This window comes from Dama dama, chromosome X (genome assembly GCF_033118175.1).
Source record: "Dama dama isolate Ldn47 chromosome X, ASM3311817v1, whole genome shotgun sequence".
NCBI classification, from domain to species: Eukaryota; Metazoa; Chordata; class Mammalia; order Artiodactyla; family Cervidae; genus Dama; species Dama dama.
Window position 1 is genome coordinate 51,133,732 of NC_083714.1, and position 13,565 is coordinate 51,147,296.

The following is a 13,565-nucleotide window of genomic DNA, read 5'->3' on the forward strand; positions in this document are numbered from 1 at the left end:
TTATGTCCATTGAGTTCGTGATGCTATCCAACCATCCCGTCCTCTGTCATCCCCTTCTCCTCCTGCCTTCAGTCTTTCCTAGCATCAGGGTCTTTTCTAATGAGTCAGATCTTGGTATCAGGTGGCCAAAGTGTTGGAGCTTCAGCTTCAGCTTCAGCATCAGTCCTTCCAATGAATATTCAGGACTGATTTCCTTTAGGACTGACTAGTTTGATCTCCTTGCAGTCCAAGGGACTCTCCTTCTCCAACACCACAGTTTGAACACATCAATTCTTCGGCACTTAGCCTTCTTTATGGTCCAACTCTCACATCCATACATGACTACTGGAAAAATCATAGCTTTGACTAGACGGACCTTTGTTGGCAAAGTAATGTCTCTGCTTTTTAATACACTGTCTACGTTTGTCATAGCTTTTCTTCCAAGGAAAAAGTGTCTTTTAATTTCATGGCTGAAGTCACCATCTGCAGTGATTTTGGAGCCCAAGTAAATAAAGTCTGTCACTGTTTCCATTGTTTTCCCATCTATTTGCCATAAAGTGATGGGTCTGGATGGCATGATCTTAGTTTTCTGAATCTTGAGTTTTAAGCCAGCTTTTTCACTCTCCTCTTTCACTTTCATCAAGAGGCTCTTTAGTTCCTCTTCACTTTCTGCCATAAGGGTGGTATCATCTGTGTATCTGAGGTTATTGATATTTCCCCAGAAATCTTGATTCCATCTTGTGCTTCATTCAGCCTGGCTTTTCACATGATGTACTCTGCATATAAGTTAAATAAGCAAAGTAACAATATACAGCCCTGACATACTCCTTTCCCAATTTGGAACCAGTCCATTGTTCCATGTCCAGTTCTAATGTTGCTTCTTGACCTGCATACAGATTTCTCAGGAGGCAGGTCAGGTGGTCTGGTATTCCCATCTCTTTCAGAATTTTCCACAGTTTGTTGTTGAGTATATGTTACTCCCAAATACCTAATTTATCCCTTGCCCAACCTTTCCCCTTTGGTAACCATAAGTTTGTTTTCTATGTCTGAGAGTCTGTTTCCATTTTGTAAATAAGTTTATTTGTATCATTTTTTAAGTTTCCAAATATAAGTGATGTCATATGATATTTGTCTTTAATCTGTCTGACTCACTTCACCTAGTATGATAATTTCTAGGTCTATCCACGTTGCTGCAAATGGCATTATTTCATTCTTTTTTATGGATAAGTAGTATTCCATAAACAAAACAAAAAGACAACATACAGAATGGGAGAAAATATTTGTGAATGATGCAATCAACTATGGATTAATCTCCAAACAGCTTAATATTAAAAAATAACCCAATCAAAAAATGGACAGAAGATCTAAATAGACATTTCTTCAAAGAAGACATGCAGATGGCCAATAGGCACATGAAAAGATGCTGAACATTGCTTATTATTAGAGAAATGCAAATCAAAACAACAATGAGTATCACCTCATACCAGTCAGAATGGCCATGATCAAAAAGTCTACAAATAATAAATGCCGGAGAGAATGTAGGAGTAAAGGGAATGTAATTAGGTGCAGCCATTATGGGGAACAGTATGAAAATACCTTAAAAAGGTAATAGAGTTACTATATGATCCAGCAATCCCACTGCTAGGCATATATCTGGACAAAACCATAATTTGAAAATATACATAGACCCCAATATTCATTGCAGCACTATTAAGATAGGCCGGAGATGGAAGCAACTTAAATGTCCAGGGTTGGAGGCATGTATAAAGAAAATTTGCATATATATATATGTATACACACACATACATGCATAATGAAATACTACTCAATCATAAAAAAAAGAATGAAATAATGTCATCTGCAGCAGGATGGATATACACACATAGACACAATCAAACCAGTATATTTTAAATGATGGTCACTTGGTAAAATAATTTGAAAAAGAAGAGCTAAACATTTGACAATGAGGTTAAAAAATAGTTTTGAAAAGAGTAGCTTACAAATTTCCAAATTAGCTTACAAATATGAAAAACAGGTTCACGGGTGAAAAAAAAGCTAAGAAATGGCCTTTGGGTAATATAGATTCCTCTAATCCCTGCACTGGACTCTTGAGCAAAAGCTCTCCACCAAGGTTTCCTTCTTCTGATCTTCCCAAAACATTTCTTGATGGCCAGTTCTTACATTTCTTACTCTTGAATTAGTGCTAATACTGACTTTACCAAAGAAGGCAATTTCGATCTAACCACATTTCCTAGTGGGGTGGCCCATTTTCTGTTCTGATGGGTTCAACTGACTGAGACAAATGTCCTGATAAGGATTAATATTTTCAAAGCCATCATCTGTTGGGGGCTCATCCAATTAGTTGCATGAGCTGTGGCCTCAGGTTGCTCTTGCTAAAATATGCAGAATTTGATGGATCTGGTTGAACTCTGCCCAGTATGTCACTATGGTGGTCTTGCCCCCTTTTTCTGCCTTTGGTGGTGTTTCTTTGTAGCATTTAAATGTGGAGTGCCTGAGGAGTAACTGGTCCAAAAGAATTTGCATGTATAGGCCCTGCCTATGGCCATCCACATCCCCTTTGTATTCAGCAGATGAAATGGAATTGATTGCATCTGGCAATGGCAAGAAGATGAATTGATTGATTGAATGAGCACATGGTGAAGCTGTGGGGTCACTGATGACTGCTCCCCAATTGTAAATTAGAAGCAGGCTCTTTTTTAGTGGAACCCTGGTTTGAGGGCTGCCAGGACAAAGGCAGCCTGTGTGAGCTAGATGTTTTGCATGTACACTCCTAGGGCTGATGAAAAAGATTTCCAGATTCCCTGAGACAACTGCCAGTACTAAAGAGTTTTGAATAAAACAGTCAATTATTTATTTGAAGGAATATTGTCAGAGTTTTTATACCATGTCCGTGAAATCATATCTTACTGTTAGAAACTTTAAAAAGAATTAGCCTTTTTTTGTTTGTTTGTTTTCCTAGTGGATTGCATTTTGTGTGTTAGCTCATGGTTGGGAAGTTGTTTAACGTAACAGTTGATTTTCTACTTCTTCCTGACCATAACTTGCATAGACATCAGAGATACAAACTCAGGAGGCTGTCTTAAGAGCATTCCAAACAAGAATATTCACTAAATTAAGTGGAACAGGGTTTTGAGACTACAGGAGAGGTTTGGTAGGAGTGTTAGTTATGAAGCCCAGGAAAGTCTATGGTTCCACCATTGTTGGACTTCCCTCAGTTCAGTTCAGTTCAGTTCAGTTCAGTCGCTCAGTCGTGTCCTACTCTTTGCGACCCCATGAATTGCAGCACGCCAGGCCTCCCTGTCCATCACCAACTCCCGGAGTTCACTCAAACTGATGCCCATCGAGTTGGTGATGCCATCCAGCCATCTCATCCTCTGTCGTCCCCTTCTCCTCCTGCCCCCAATCCCTCCCAATATCAGGGGCTTTTCCAATGAGTCAGCTCTTCACATCAGGTGGCCAAAGTATTGGAGTTTCAGCTTCAGCATCAGTCCTTCCAATGAACACCCAGGACTGATCTCCTTTAGGATGGACTGGTTGGATCTCCTTGCAGTCCAAGGGACTCTCAAGAGTCTTCTCCAACACCATAGTTCAAAAGCATCAATTTTTCGGCACTCAACTTTCCTCACAGTCCAACTCTCACATCCATACATGACCACTGGGAAAATCGTAGCCTTGACTAGATGGACCTTTGTTGGCAAAGTAATGTCTTTGCTTTTTAATATGCTGTCTAGGTTGGTCATAACTTTCCTTCCAAGGAGTAAGCGTCTTTTAATTTCATGGCTGCAGTCACCATCTGCAGTGATTTTGGAGCCCAAAAAAATAAAGTCTTGACACTGTTTCCACTGTCTCCCTATCTACTTCCCATGAAGTGATGGGACTGGATGCCCTGATCTTAGTTTTCTTAATGTTGAGCTTTAAGCCAACTTTTTCACTCTCCTCTTTCACTTTCATCAAGAGGCTTTTCAGTTCATCTTCACTTTCTGCCATAAGGGTGGTGGACTTCCTTGCTACTGCTACTGCTAAGTCACTTCAGTCGTGTCCGACTCTGTGCGACCCCATAGAGGGAAGCCCACCAGGCTCCCCTGTCCCTGGGATTCTCCAGGCAAGAATACTGGAGTGGGTTGCCATTTCCTTCTCCAGTGCATGAAAGTGAAAAATGAAAGTGAAGTCGCTCAGTCGTGTCCGACTCTTAACGACCCCATGGACTGAAGCCTACCAGACTCCTCCATCCATGGGATTTTCAAAGCAAGAGTACTGGAGTGGGGTGCCATTGCCGTCTCCGGACTTCCCTAGAGCTGAGCAAATAATCAGATGAATTGGGTTGTTCGCTGTCTCACTGTGAGATAGTAGGCTCCCCCAGCACTTACCCACTGCCCCCAAGACCGTGATGAATTTCCTTAGCCAGTTTGGTCAGTCATGTTTACATGTCATGTAAAAGATCCTACTGCTCCAGATTCAGTTTTGTATCATCTCATCAATATCATTGCTTTTACAGAGAGAAAAAATAGAATCCCACAATTATATAAAGCAATGCAGTTAGTCCATGAACCCCGCCCAGCCCCCCAACTTTCTAGGAATCCCTTTTCTGGTACCCTAGGCAGGGACTGTCTTGCCTTTAGAGATGGGTCACTCATTGCCTTCTGAAGCAGTAGGCTCTATGGTTGGAAAGCTCACCTGATTGGAAATTCTTCCTTAGTTACAGCTAAAATTATTTCCCTGGTAACTTCGATCCATAGGGCTGATAGTAACCTCTTGGTCCACAGAGTGGGTTCCAGATCTCTTCTGTGTGACCACGCTTCAGGTATCTGAATGCACCACTCAGACCTTCTCTCAACTTCCCTTTCCTGTAGACTAAGCTTTCCTCATTCTCTTGAAGGACATTCATAAATGTGATGAGCTTTCAAAGCTCTGATGGTCCCTTTGAAGAGCTTGCAGTATTCCAGTTCCCCTGCTGTTATGGGGCATCTAGGATGGTAAACTCTGTCTTGTACAATGTACTGTTATGGTATAACCAACAGTTACCTTCCACATTATGGGCATCATGCTAACCTACATATCACCTGAGCTGGCCTTGGTTCTTTTGACTGCCAAATCCCTCAAATTGACTTAAGGGTAAACTAAAATCTTTGGGGTTTTAGCCCATGAATTACAGCCAAGTCTTTCTCATTTTACAGTTTTATACTTGGTTTGTGAAATATAATTGCAGTTTTCATCTACCTCTGTTAAAATTCATCTCATCAGCTTCAGGCCAGTTTTGCAGGATCTTTCTGAATTTTGAATGCTCACAGTTTACTGTCACCTGCAATTTTGATAAGCAGGCATTCTATATGTTTAAGTTATTGATTGAATGAGATAATTTTTCTGAAAGCATTCATTTCAACCAAAGCCCCAATGTAAGTCATCATCATTATTGTCATTATTTACACACACATAGACACACATGAGACACAAAGAGTCGGACACGACTGAGTGACTGAACTGAACTGAGACACACATGTACGTGCACACACACTGCTCCCCTTGCCTTCACTTGCACTCCCCAGAGCCTTTCCCAGGACCTCACACAGCAAACTCTTCCCTGACAGCTTAGTATGTCAAGCAGAGTGACCTCTTTGTGGAAGAACTTTGACTTTTAATGCTTTCTGGATCCTGGTGACTGGTACATAAGAGTATAAGTTAGTAGAACAAAAGGCAGGGAATCCATCAAAGGGAATTCTTTGCATCTGTTTCCTTACCTGCCCAATGAATGTGATGCTAATCACTGCCTCTATAGTTTATGGTACAGAAAGGCCAACTGTGGGAACTAAGTGCCTGACATACTTGTTGTGGTTATTCAGTTGCTCAGTCCTGTCCAACTCTTTGCCACCCCATGGACTGCAGCATGCCAGGCTTCCCTGTCCTTCACCATCTCCTGGAGCTTGCTCAACTTATGTTCATTCAGTCAGTGATGCCATCCATCCATCTCGTAGTCCTCTGTGATCTCCTTGTCCTCCTGCCTTCAGTCTTTCCCAGCATCAGGGTCTTTTCTAATGAGTCCGGTCTTCACATCAGGTGGCCAAAGTATTGGAGCTTCAGCATCAGTCCTTCCAATGAATATTCAGGACTGATTTCCTTTAGGATGGACTGGTTTGATCTCCTTGCAATCCAAGGGACTCTCCAGAGCCTTCTCCAACACCATAGTTCAAAAGTGTCAATTCTTCGGCACTCAGCTTTCTTTATGGTCCAACTCTCACATCCATACATGACTATTGGAAAAACCATAGTTTTGACTAGACCAACCTTTGTCAGCAAAGTAATGTCTCTGCTTTTTAATATGCTGTCTAGTTTGGCCATAGCTTTTCTTCCAAGGAGCAAGCATCTTTTAATTTCTTGGCTGCAGTCACCATCTGCAGTGATTTTGGAGCCCAAGAAAATAAAGTCTGTCACTGTTTCCATTCCCCATCTATTTGCCATGAAGGGCACAAAAAAACCTTGTACACACCAGGACCCAGGAGAAAGGAGCTTTGGCACACTGTAATGGCTAGGTAAATCTTGATATTTTTGTTATTGTTAATAATAATGATAATTCACACATAGAAACTTCAGAGACTAATAATAATATCTCACAATAGCCAGTTACTATGTACTAGGCACTGGAGATAGAAAGGTGAATGAGATAAGGCTTGGCCAACATAGTAGACACTTGAAAAAACAGCCAGCTGTGTGTTGGATGAATCTGGGACATAACTGAGACCAGCAGGGTCTGAAATTCTGACTATTTCTGCCCCTCGGAGAGTGGGGCACCCAGCTTCTGTTTCTAAGTCCAGCAAAGCAAGGCTCCCCACAAGCTGTTTTGGATTTGCTCAAGTCCTAGTGCTGGAGGATCTGGTTGGAAAATAATTGCTAGTGGAAAATGGGCCTTTTTCTGATTTCTTCTGGGTTTGACTAGGGAGTCTTCAGATCACAGGAGGGTAAGCATCTGCCTTATTTTTAGAAATTGCATAGAATTCCCTATTGCTTGTGAAGTACTAAAAAATAAAATAGCATTGCTTGCTTAGTCCTTTCTCCATAAACCAAAGTTGACCTCACGAAGGGGGGATGCATCTAGTGTCTTGGAAAGAGTGTGTGCCATGGACCTGGTTCCCAGCAATCACTTCTGGCCAGTGTGAGGCCCCACCTCTCAGAACCTCCACTACATTGATGGCCTAGTGCAGGGATGAATCCCTGCTTTATCTTTCTCAGGGAGGATCAAAGGAGCCCAGAGATGGAGTTTCAGACCAATCTCACGTGTGTGTGTGTGTGTGTGTGTGTGTGTGTGTGTGTGTAATTTTTGTGGTTAATGGAGCAGTGATGCTTGGTATTGAGTACAGGTGCTCAGCCCTGGAGCATGTTGTCAAAGCTTTGGCAACACTTTGGAGCAGGTGCTCATTCCCACGTGAAGAACAGGCAGATTACTACAGTTGGATAAGGGGGTGTGTATGTTCTTATCTTGGGAATAACAAGACCATAAAAATAGATTAATATCCTTCAAGTGTGAATGAAAAGAATAACAATGAAAAACCTGCTGTGAGCTTCGCACACGTTCTAGGTCTAACTCATTTTGAGAAGCAGAAGAGCTTGTGCCAAGGTTCCTTGCTGAAGATAGTCTTTCAGGAAATTATATTCCTTTAAGCTGCCTCCTCCCTGTCGTAATCAAATGCATCGATGGTACCATGGAGCCAGCTTGCCGTTTCATGAAAGCTCACGATTTCAGTGACTCAGTCGTCATTGAAAATGTGCAAGTATATGCAGCTTCATGTGGACTGGCCAGCAGAGAAATACACTCCAACAGTAATTCAGGATCAAATTCTGCCACTAAGTAAATATAGCAGACCTGAGGGAGAAGGTACACCTTCAAGAAGTGAGTCATCCATCTAGGTGTCTGAAATACCTTTGAATAAACCTTCTAAAGCCAGTGGTGGAAAGGGATGGATAACTACGTTTCTCATTGATCAAAGCTTTCTCCCCGGTTGCTGAAGAAACAATACTCCTATCCCAAGCTGGGGCTTACTGTCTCAGTAGGACCTGTGTCTTTTAAATTATGAGACTAATATTGGAGAAGACCAGTCTTACTCAGGAAACACTATCTAAATTTTCAAAGAAATCATTGTGTATTTTAAAGACACAGAGTAACTAGAATTCAGCTTGAAGCTGTTGTCGTGTATAGTTACTTTGGACTAGTTTTGATGAATACATAAGCAGCATTTGTCATGAATGTTATCAACTGCATACAAATGCACAACTCGAAAACACTTGGAAATAGTCTATCTTTTAAGTAGGTTAAGCATCCCCTCTAAATCTGGTATGCATTTTTAATGTACTTACTGCCTCCTTTTAAATAGTGCCAGGTAGAATCCAATCTGTGTCAGGGCTCCTCTGAATCATACTTACAAATTCTGCTTCAGCGGTTCCACTGTGAATGAATCTGTGAAGTATCTCCTTGCATTACAGCTCTTCAGACATCAAAGACTCTTTTTGAACTGGATAATTATAGAAGGGGGGGAAAAAACATGGTTTAGTGCTACCTGAGAGTTCTTATTAATATTACCTTTGAAATGACTAATTATGTTACCCATAAAGATTGGGGAAAAGTATTATGTAACTGACTCATTAAAAAGGCCTTTCATAAACTTTGATCCCCTCCTCCCAAGTTTGCCTTTATTTCCATCGTTACATTGATTTTTAGATTTAATGTCCATATACCAAAATGTTTGATGAATCCAGCATAGGCTGGCACCGTCCAGCTTCACAAACTTTGTCATCTCTCCTGGGATATGGAGCTTGTGATTTAATTATCCTCACTATTCGGGGAAAGTACCATGAGTCCTAAGACTCCAGCAAGATTTGAACAGCACCTCTTTTCAAAGCGAGTGTCTAAAATAACTGAGGAGGTACCCTCTCTGCTAGTGGAGAGTGCTGGCAGGGGCTGTGCCAACATTAAGACTTCAGCTCACAAACACACTGTGTCAATAGCATGGTCCTAAACCTGTCACTAACAGTTAGGCTACATCAAGAGAAATGAGTATCAGAGCATCCAGGATGAGGGTGGTGATCGTGCTGCCCTTCTCTGAGCTGGAAGATCACATCTGAAACAGGAGACCATGAGTCAGAAAAGCCCCAGGCAGTCCTGAGTCCCTCCTGGGAGCACCTGAGATAGTTGACAGAATGCAGAATTCAGGCATTAGAAGAGAAGTTGAAGGTTCCCTATCAATGAATGAACAAGTTTCCAATGTCTCCAACTGGAGAAAAGATGGCACCAAGCTGTCTTCCAACAGCTTGTCAGGAGAAAGAAGAAATGATGTGTTCTGTGTGGCTCCAAAGGGCAATCCCGAGGTAGAACTTCTCAGGAGAAAGATTTTTAGTTCCCGGCTGGAAAGAATAGTGTGATCAGGCTGTCTGAACATGAGACTGGCTGCTTTGAATAGTAGTGAGCTCCCCATCACTGGCAATGTACAAGTGGATGTGGAATGGCCCTTTGTCTCAAAGATAGGCTTTAAGCAGCAGTGTGGAGCAGGGGAATGGACCGAATGACTTTAAGTTCCCCCGAAAAAATTTAAGCCAATTAAGTCAGTAAGTATATAGAAAGGGCCTACCATGTTTAGTGCCAAGAAAGTGTTTCATTTTTTGAAGTTCCTGCGAATAAAGTTGCTTTGTTTTTCCTCATCAGGAGATGACCCATCCCTGGCCTACTCCTCTCACTGCCATGCATACTCCCGGAAATTCTGAGCAGAGCACACTTTCCATTCCAGGACAGGTCAGTGATCTTCTTGCTCCATTTCCCTTGCTATGATGTCAGTTATACCAATCTTTCCATTGGAATCTTAAAAACAGAAATGGCCTTGGTGTTCTACCACCATAAAATCTAGACTCTTTCGTGTCCCTCAGGATGTTAATACAAATAGCATATTTATTGAAAGAGTATCTTTAAGACAATGTCCACCAGATGCAGGCTTATAGGTCATTATTCCTAGAGCACCACCACTGGCTGAGCTACTGTCCCCAGAGCTGATGGACCAGAGAGAGGCGTGAACTCACCCCTTAAGAAAGACCCAATAGATGATGGAACAACATCCCACACTGTTTTAATTAAAAATCCCAGTACTCTTCAGCCTAATGGATCAGTTTTCACTTTCATGTATCACTTCTAGTCCTCGCCCACAAGCAGACAAATTTTCACATACCAACAAATCGTATTGACAGAACCTTTTCTCCTACAGTTCTAGTGTAGAACTGTCAAGTGTTTCATATAAATGAAATATATGAAACATATATGTCAAGTGTTTCATATAAATTTTTTCCTCACTTGCTCTCAGTAAGAATTTTTTCTCACCATTATTTTTTAAAATGCCTGAGTAGATGTGGATATTCCAATAACACATTTTAAAAGAAAAAATAACATTTTCCTTTCTCCCATCCAATTAGCCATCTATCCATCCATCCATCCACTCATCTATTCATCTACCCACCCATCCAGCCATCCATCCATTCACCCATCCACCTAACCACCCATCCATCCATCCATCCACCCACCCTTCCATCCACCCACCCACCCATCCATCCATCCACTCATCCATCCATCTACCTATTCATCTACCCACTCACCCACCCATCCATCCATCTGTTCAGCCATCTACCTACCCACCCATCCACCCATCTGTCCATCCACCCATCCATCCATTTATTCAGAAACCACTTACCGAGGAAATACAATAAAGTTAGGGATGAAGAAAAACATGAAATGACAAAGCAATGTAGCATGTGCCTTCATAGAGAATAAAGGCCCTGAGAAGGATCTCATACTCCCTGGGGCGGTGACCAAGTGCTTAGAGGTGACATCACCTGGAAGCTGCTTACAACTTTGACAGGTGGAGAAGGGCCCAAGAGAAGGACACTCTGTGCAGAACAGGAGAGCAAGGCACCTAGAGAGATCACGGTGGGATGTAGACTATTATGGTTTCAAGTGAACCCCAGGCACATAAGTGCATCTCTGGGAAAGGCCTTGAATGCCAACCAAGGATATTGGACTTTATTTGTAAGAGAAACCCAATCACATCCTTTAATTTTAGAGTCACTGTTTTGAGAGCAACATTGGCCTAAACTGCATTTAATCATCCCCTTCCACCTTTGAAAGGGATCAGAACTAAGTGAGCAGGGTCTGGGGTGTATCATTACTTCCTGAAGTCCAACTCTCCATGGTCAGGCTGCCCTGGGTTTGATATCCTCCTCCCTGGCATCACAGCCAAGCGATCAATTCAGGTGTTGAATCCAATGCTTGTACAGTGATTGCAGTGTTTTCAGCTGTAATTTTCCAATGTTGCAGATAATTCATGCAATTCACAATTTTGACATTTGCAAGTGTTTACAATAGAACTGGTTGTTGAAATGGGCTTTTATAGTAAGTGCAAAATTTGGAATCAGGCCTGATCTGCATTTTCTGTCAATTATCTGTGCTACCATCAACCCCATGATAAAGCTAGATGTAAATGGGATAAAATGGTGAAACCAGTATGGCTACCCACCCACTCTTTTGTTTCCCTTGATTCCTGCCAAAATGTTGATTTGAAAGAAAAGTACATTTTAAATAATAATAACAACATGAACAGAGCATATAATGCTGTTGTGTGCCTCACTTGGTTCTGAGCACTGACTACATAGTAAATAATTCAATCCTCACTATACTGATGGATTTCCTGGTGGCTCAGTGGTAAAGAATCCACTGGCAGTTCAGGAGACCAGGTTCAATCCCTAGGTCAGGAAGATCCCCTGGAGAAGGGAGTGGCTATGCACTCTAATATTCTTGCCTGGGAAATTCCATGGACAGAGGAGCCTGTTGGGCTACAGTCCATGGTTTGCAAAAGAGTCAGACACTGCTGAAGTGATTTAGCATATACACATGCACTATATTGAATTTGACTATCCCTAGTTTACAGAGGAGAAAGCTGAGGCACACAGTCAAGTAATGTGCTCAGAATCACTCAGCTAATAAATGAGTGAGCCTGTCTTTAGTTCTGGGTGTCTTAGTGATATGTTTATCATACCAGTTTATAGATGCACCGGTTCAGATCCCATCTTCCAAAACACGGGTGTTCCCCAGCAAATATGTGTGCCTGGGGTGCTGGTCCTTTCCTTGTGCTTGCACCAGGCCTAGGTGACACCACCCTCTCAGAAAGCATCCATTTCTTCCTTTCACTACAGAGCTTTCATGGAGGAAAGGGTCTTAGGAGCTGCAGACCTGGCTGTTCTTAATCCTGGTTCTGCCATTTGCTGGCTGTGTGGTTCTGTTCAAGTTCTTCTAAGCATCAGTTTCCTCATTTGTACTGTGTGTGTGTGCGTGCATGAACATGTGTGCTATGTGTAATCCCAGTGGATTTTTCAGGCCAGATAATCTATGATTCTATAAACTTACAAAAACCAATACGCTTGAAAATCCTCAACTTAGTGAAATTTACTTATCCATCTCAAATTGAAATGCCACATTTTCAGATGGAAAATAGAAAAACTCTATGCCACATTGAGGGAACTAGTAATGTCCCCTGGGGAAAGTCCCTTTAGACAGAAGTTGGCAAATGACAGCCCATGGCTTTTTAGATTTTTAAATGGTTAAGATTTTCCAAAGAAAAAGAATATGAAAATTACTAGTAATATGAATGCTATGAGATGCTATGAGTGATATGGAACTCAAATTTCAGTGTCTATAAATCAAGCTTTCATGGAATCTAACCACATCAATTCAAGTACGTGTTATCGATGACTGCTATCACACTACAATGGCAGGGTTAGATAGTTATGACAGAGAATATAGGCCCCTCAAAGCCTAAAATATTTACTAACTGGTCCTTTATAGGAGAGGTTTGCCAGCCCCTGCTCTAGAATCTAAATCCTACAGGAGCCTCTGATTTTATGATTAAGGCTATTATTTAAAATAGCCTGACATAAGTTTGTGAAAACATTTTGGCATTGTTATATTCTACTCCTAAAATTATCTGTGTGACATGTCCATGCAAGAAATGCACAGATCAAAGTCAGACATTTAAAAAGAATTGTATGATGTACATCAACAATTGCTGTATGAACAATACAAATTCTTCCCACGACCAAGCTATTTTTCAGTCAGGATTGGGTATGTATGCAAAGGAACTTGGGTAGTATCTAAAGATGTTTCATTGGTTTGGAATTCTGGTTTGAAACAGTCTTACCCAGCTAAACATTAAAAACTGTATCAAGAATACATAACACAGTTGACTCAAATTCACTCAAAAATATAACCCTCCAATTTGTTTCATGCATCACTGCTCTGAAGCCTCGAACAACTGACTATTTGGGTCTGATGTCCATGATACATAGATGAAGGGTAAAAACTCAGTCCAGATTTCTGGGAGCAGTATAAAGGCTGGCCATAATCAGAGATATCATTTATTTGACTCTGAATGTTGTTGTTTGATTCCTGAAGCTATGCAAGACCAAACTTGTCCTATACAATTGTAATGAAATCTTTTTTAAAAATAATGAGCATATAGTTATGGACAAATGGTTAACTCCTCATTTGT

General features: G+C 41.4%; 1 protein-coding gene across 8 annotated transcripts in view; it reads left to right on the forward strand.

Moving 5' to 3' along the window:
- Positions 1-13,565, forward strand: part of AFF2 (ALF transcription elongation factor 2) — a 538,050-nt gene that overhangs the window by 351,759 nt on the left and 172,726 nt on the right. For 5 of the 8 annotated variants that reach the window (XM_061135862.1, XM_061135865.1, XM_061135863.1 and 2 more), the window contains one exon: positions 9,686-9,772. The exons of the other annotated variants lie outside the window; for them this stretch is intronic. In XM_061135862.1, coding sequence (XP_060991845.1) covers positions 9,686-9,772 — 87 coding nt within the window. The remainder of the gene's footprint in view (positions 1-9,685; positions 9,773-13,565) is intronic. 8 annotated transcript variants of the gene reach the window in all.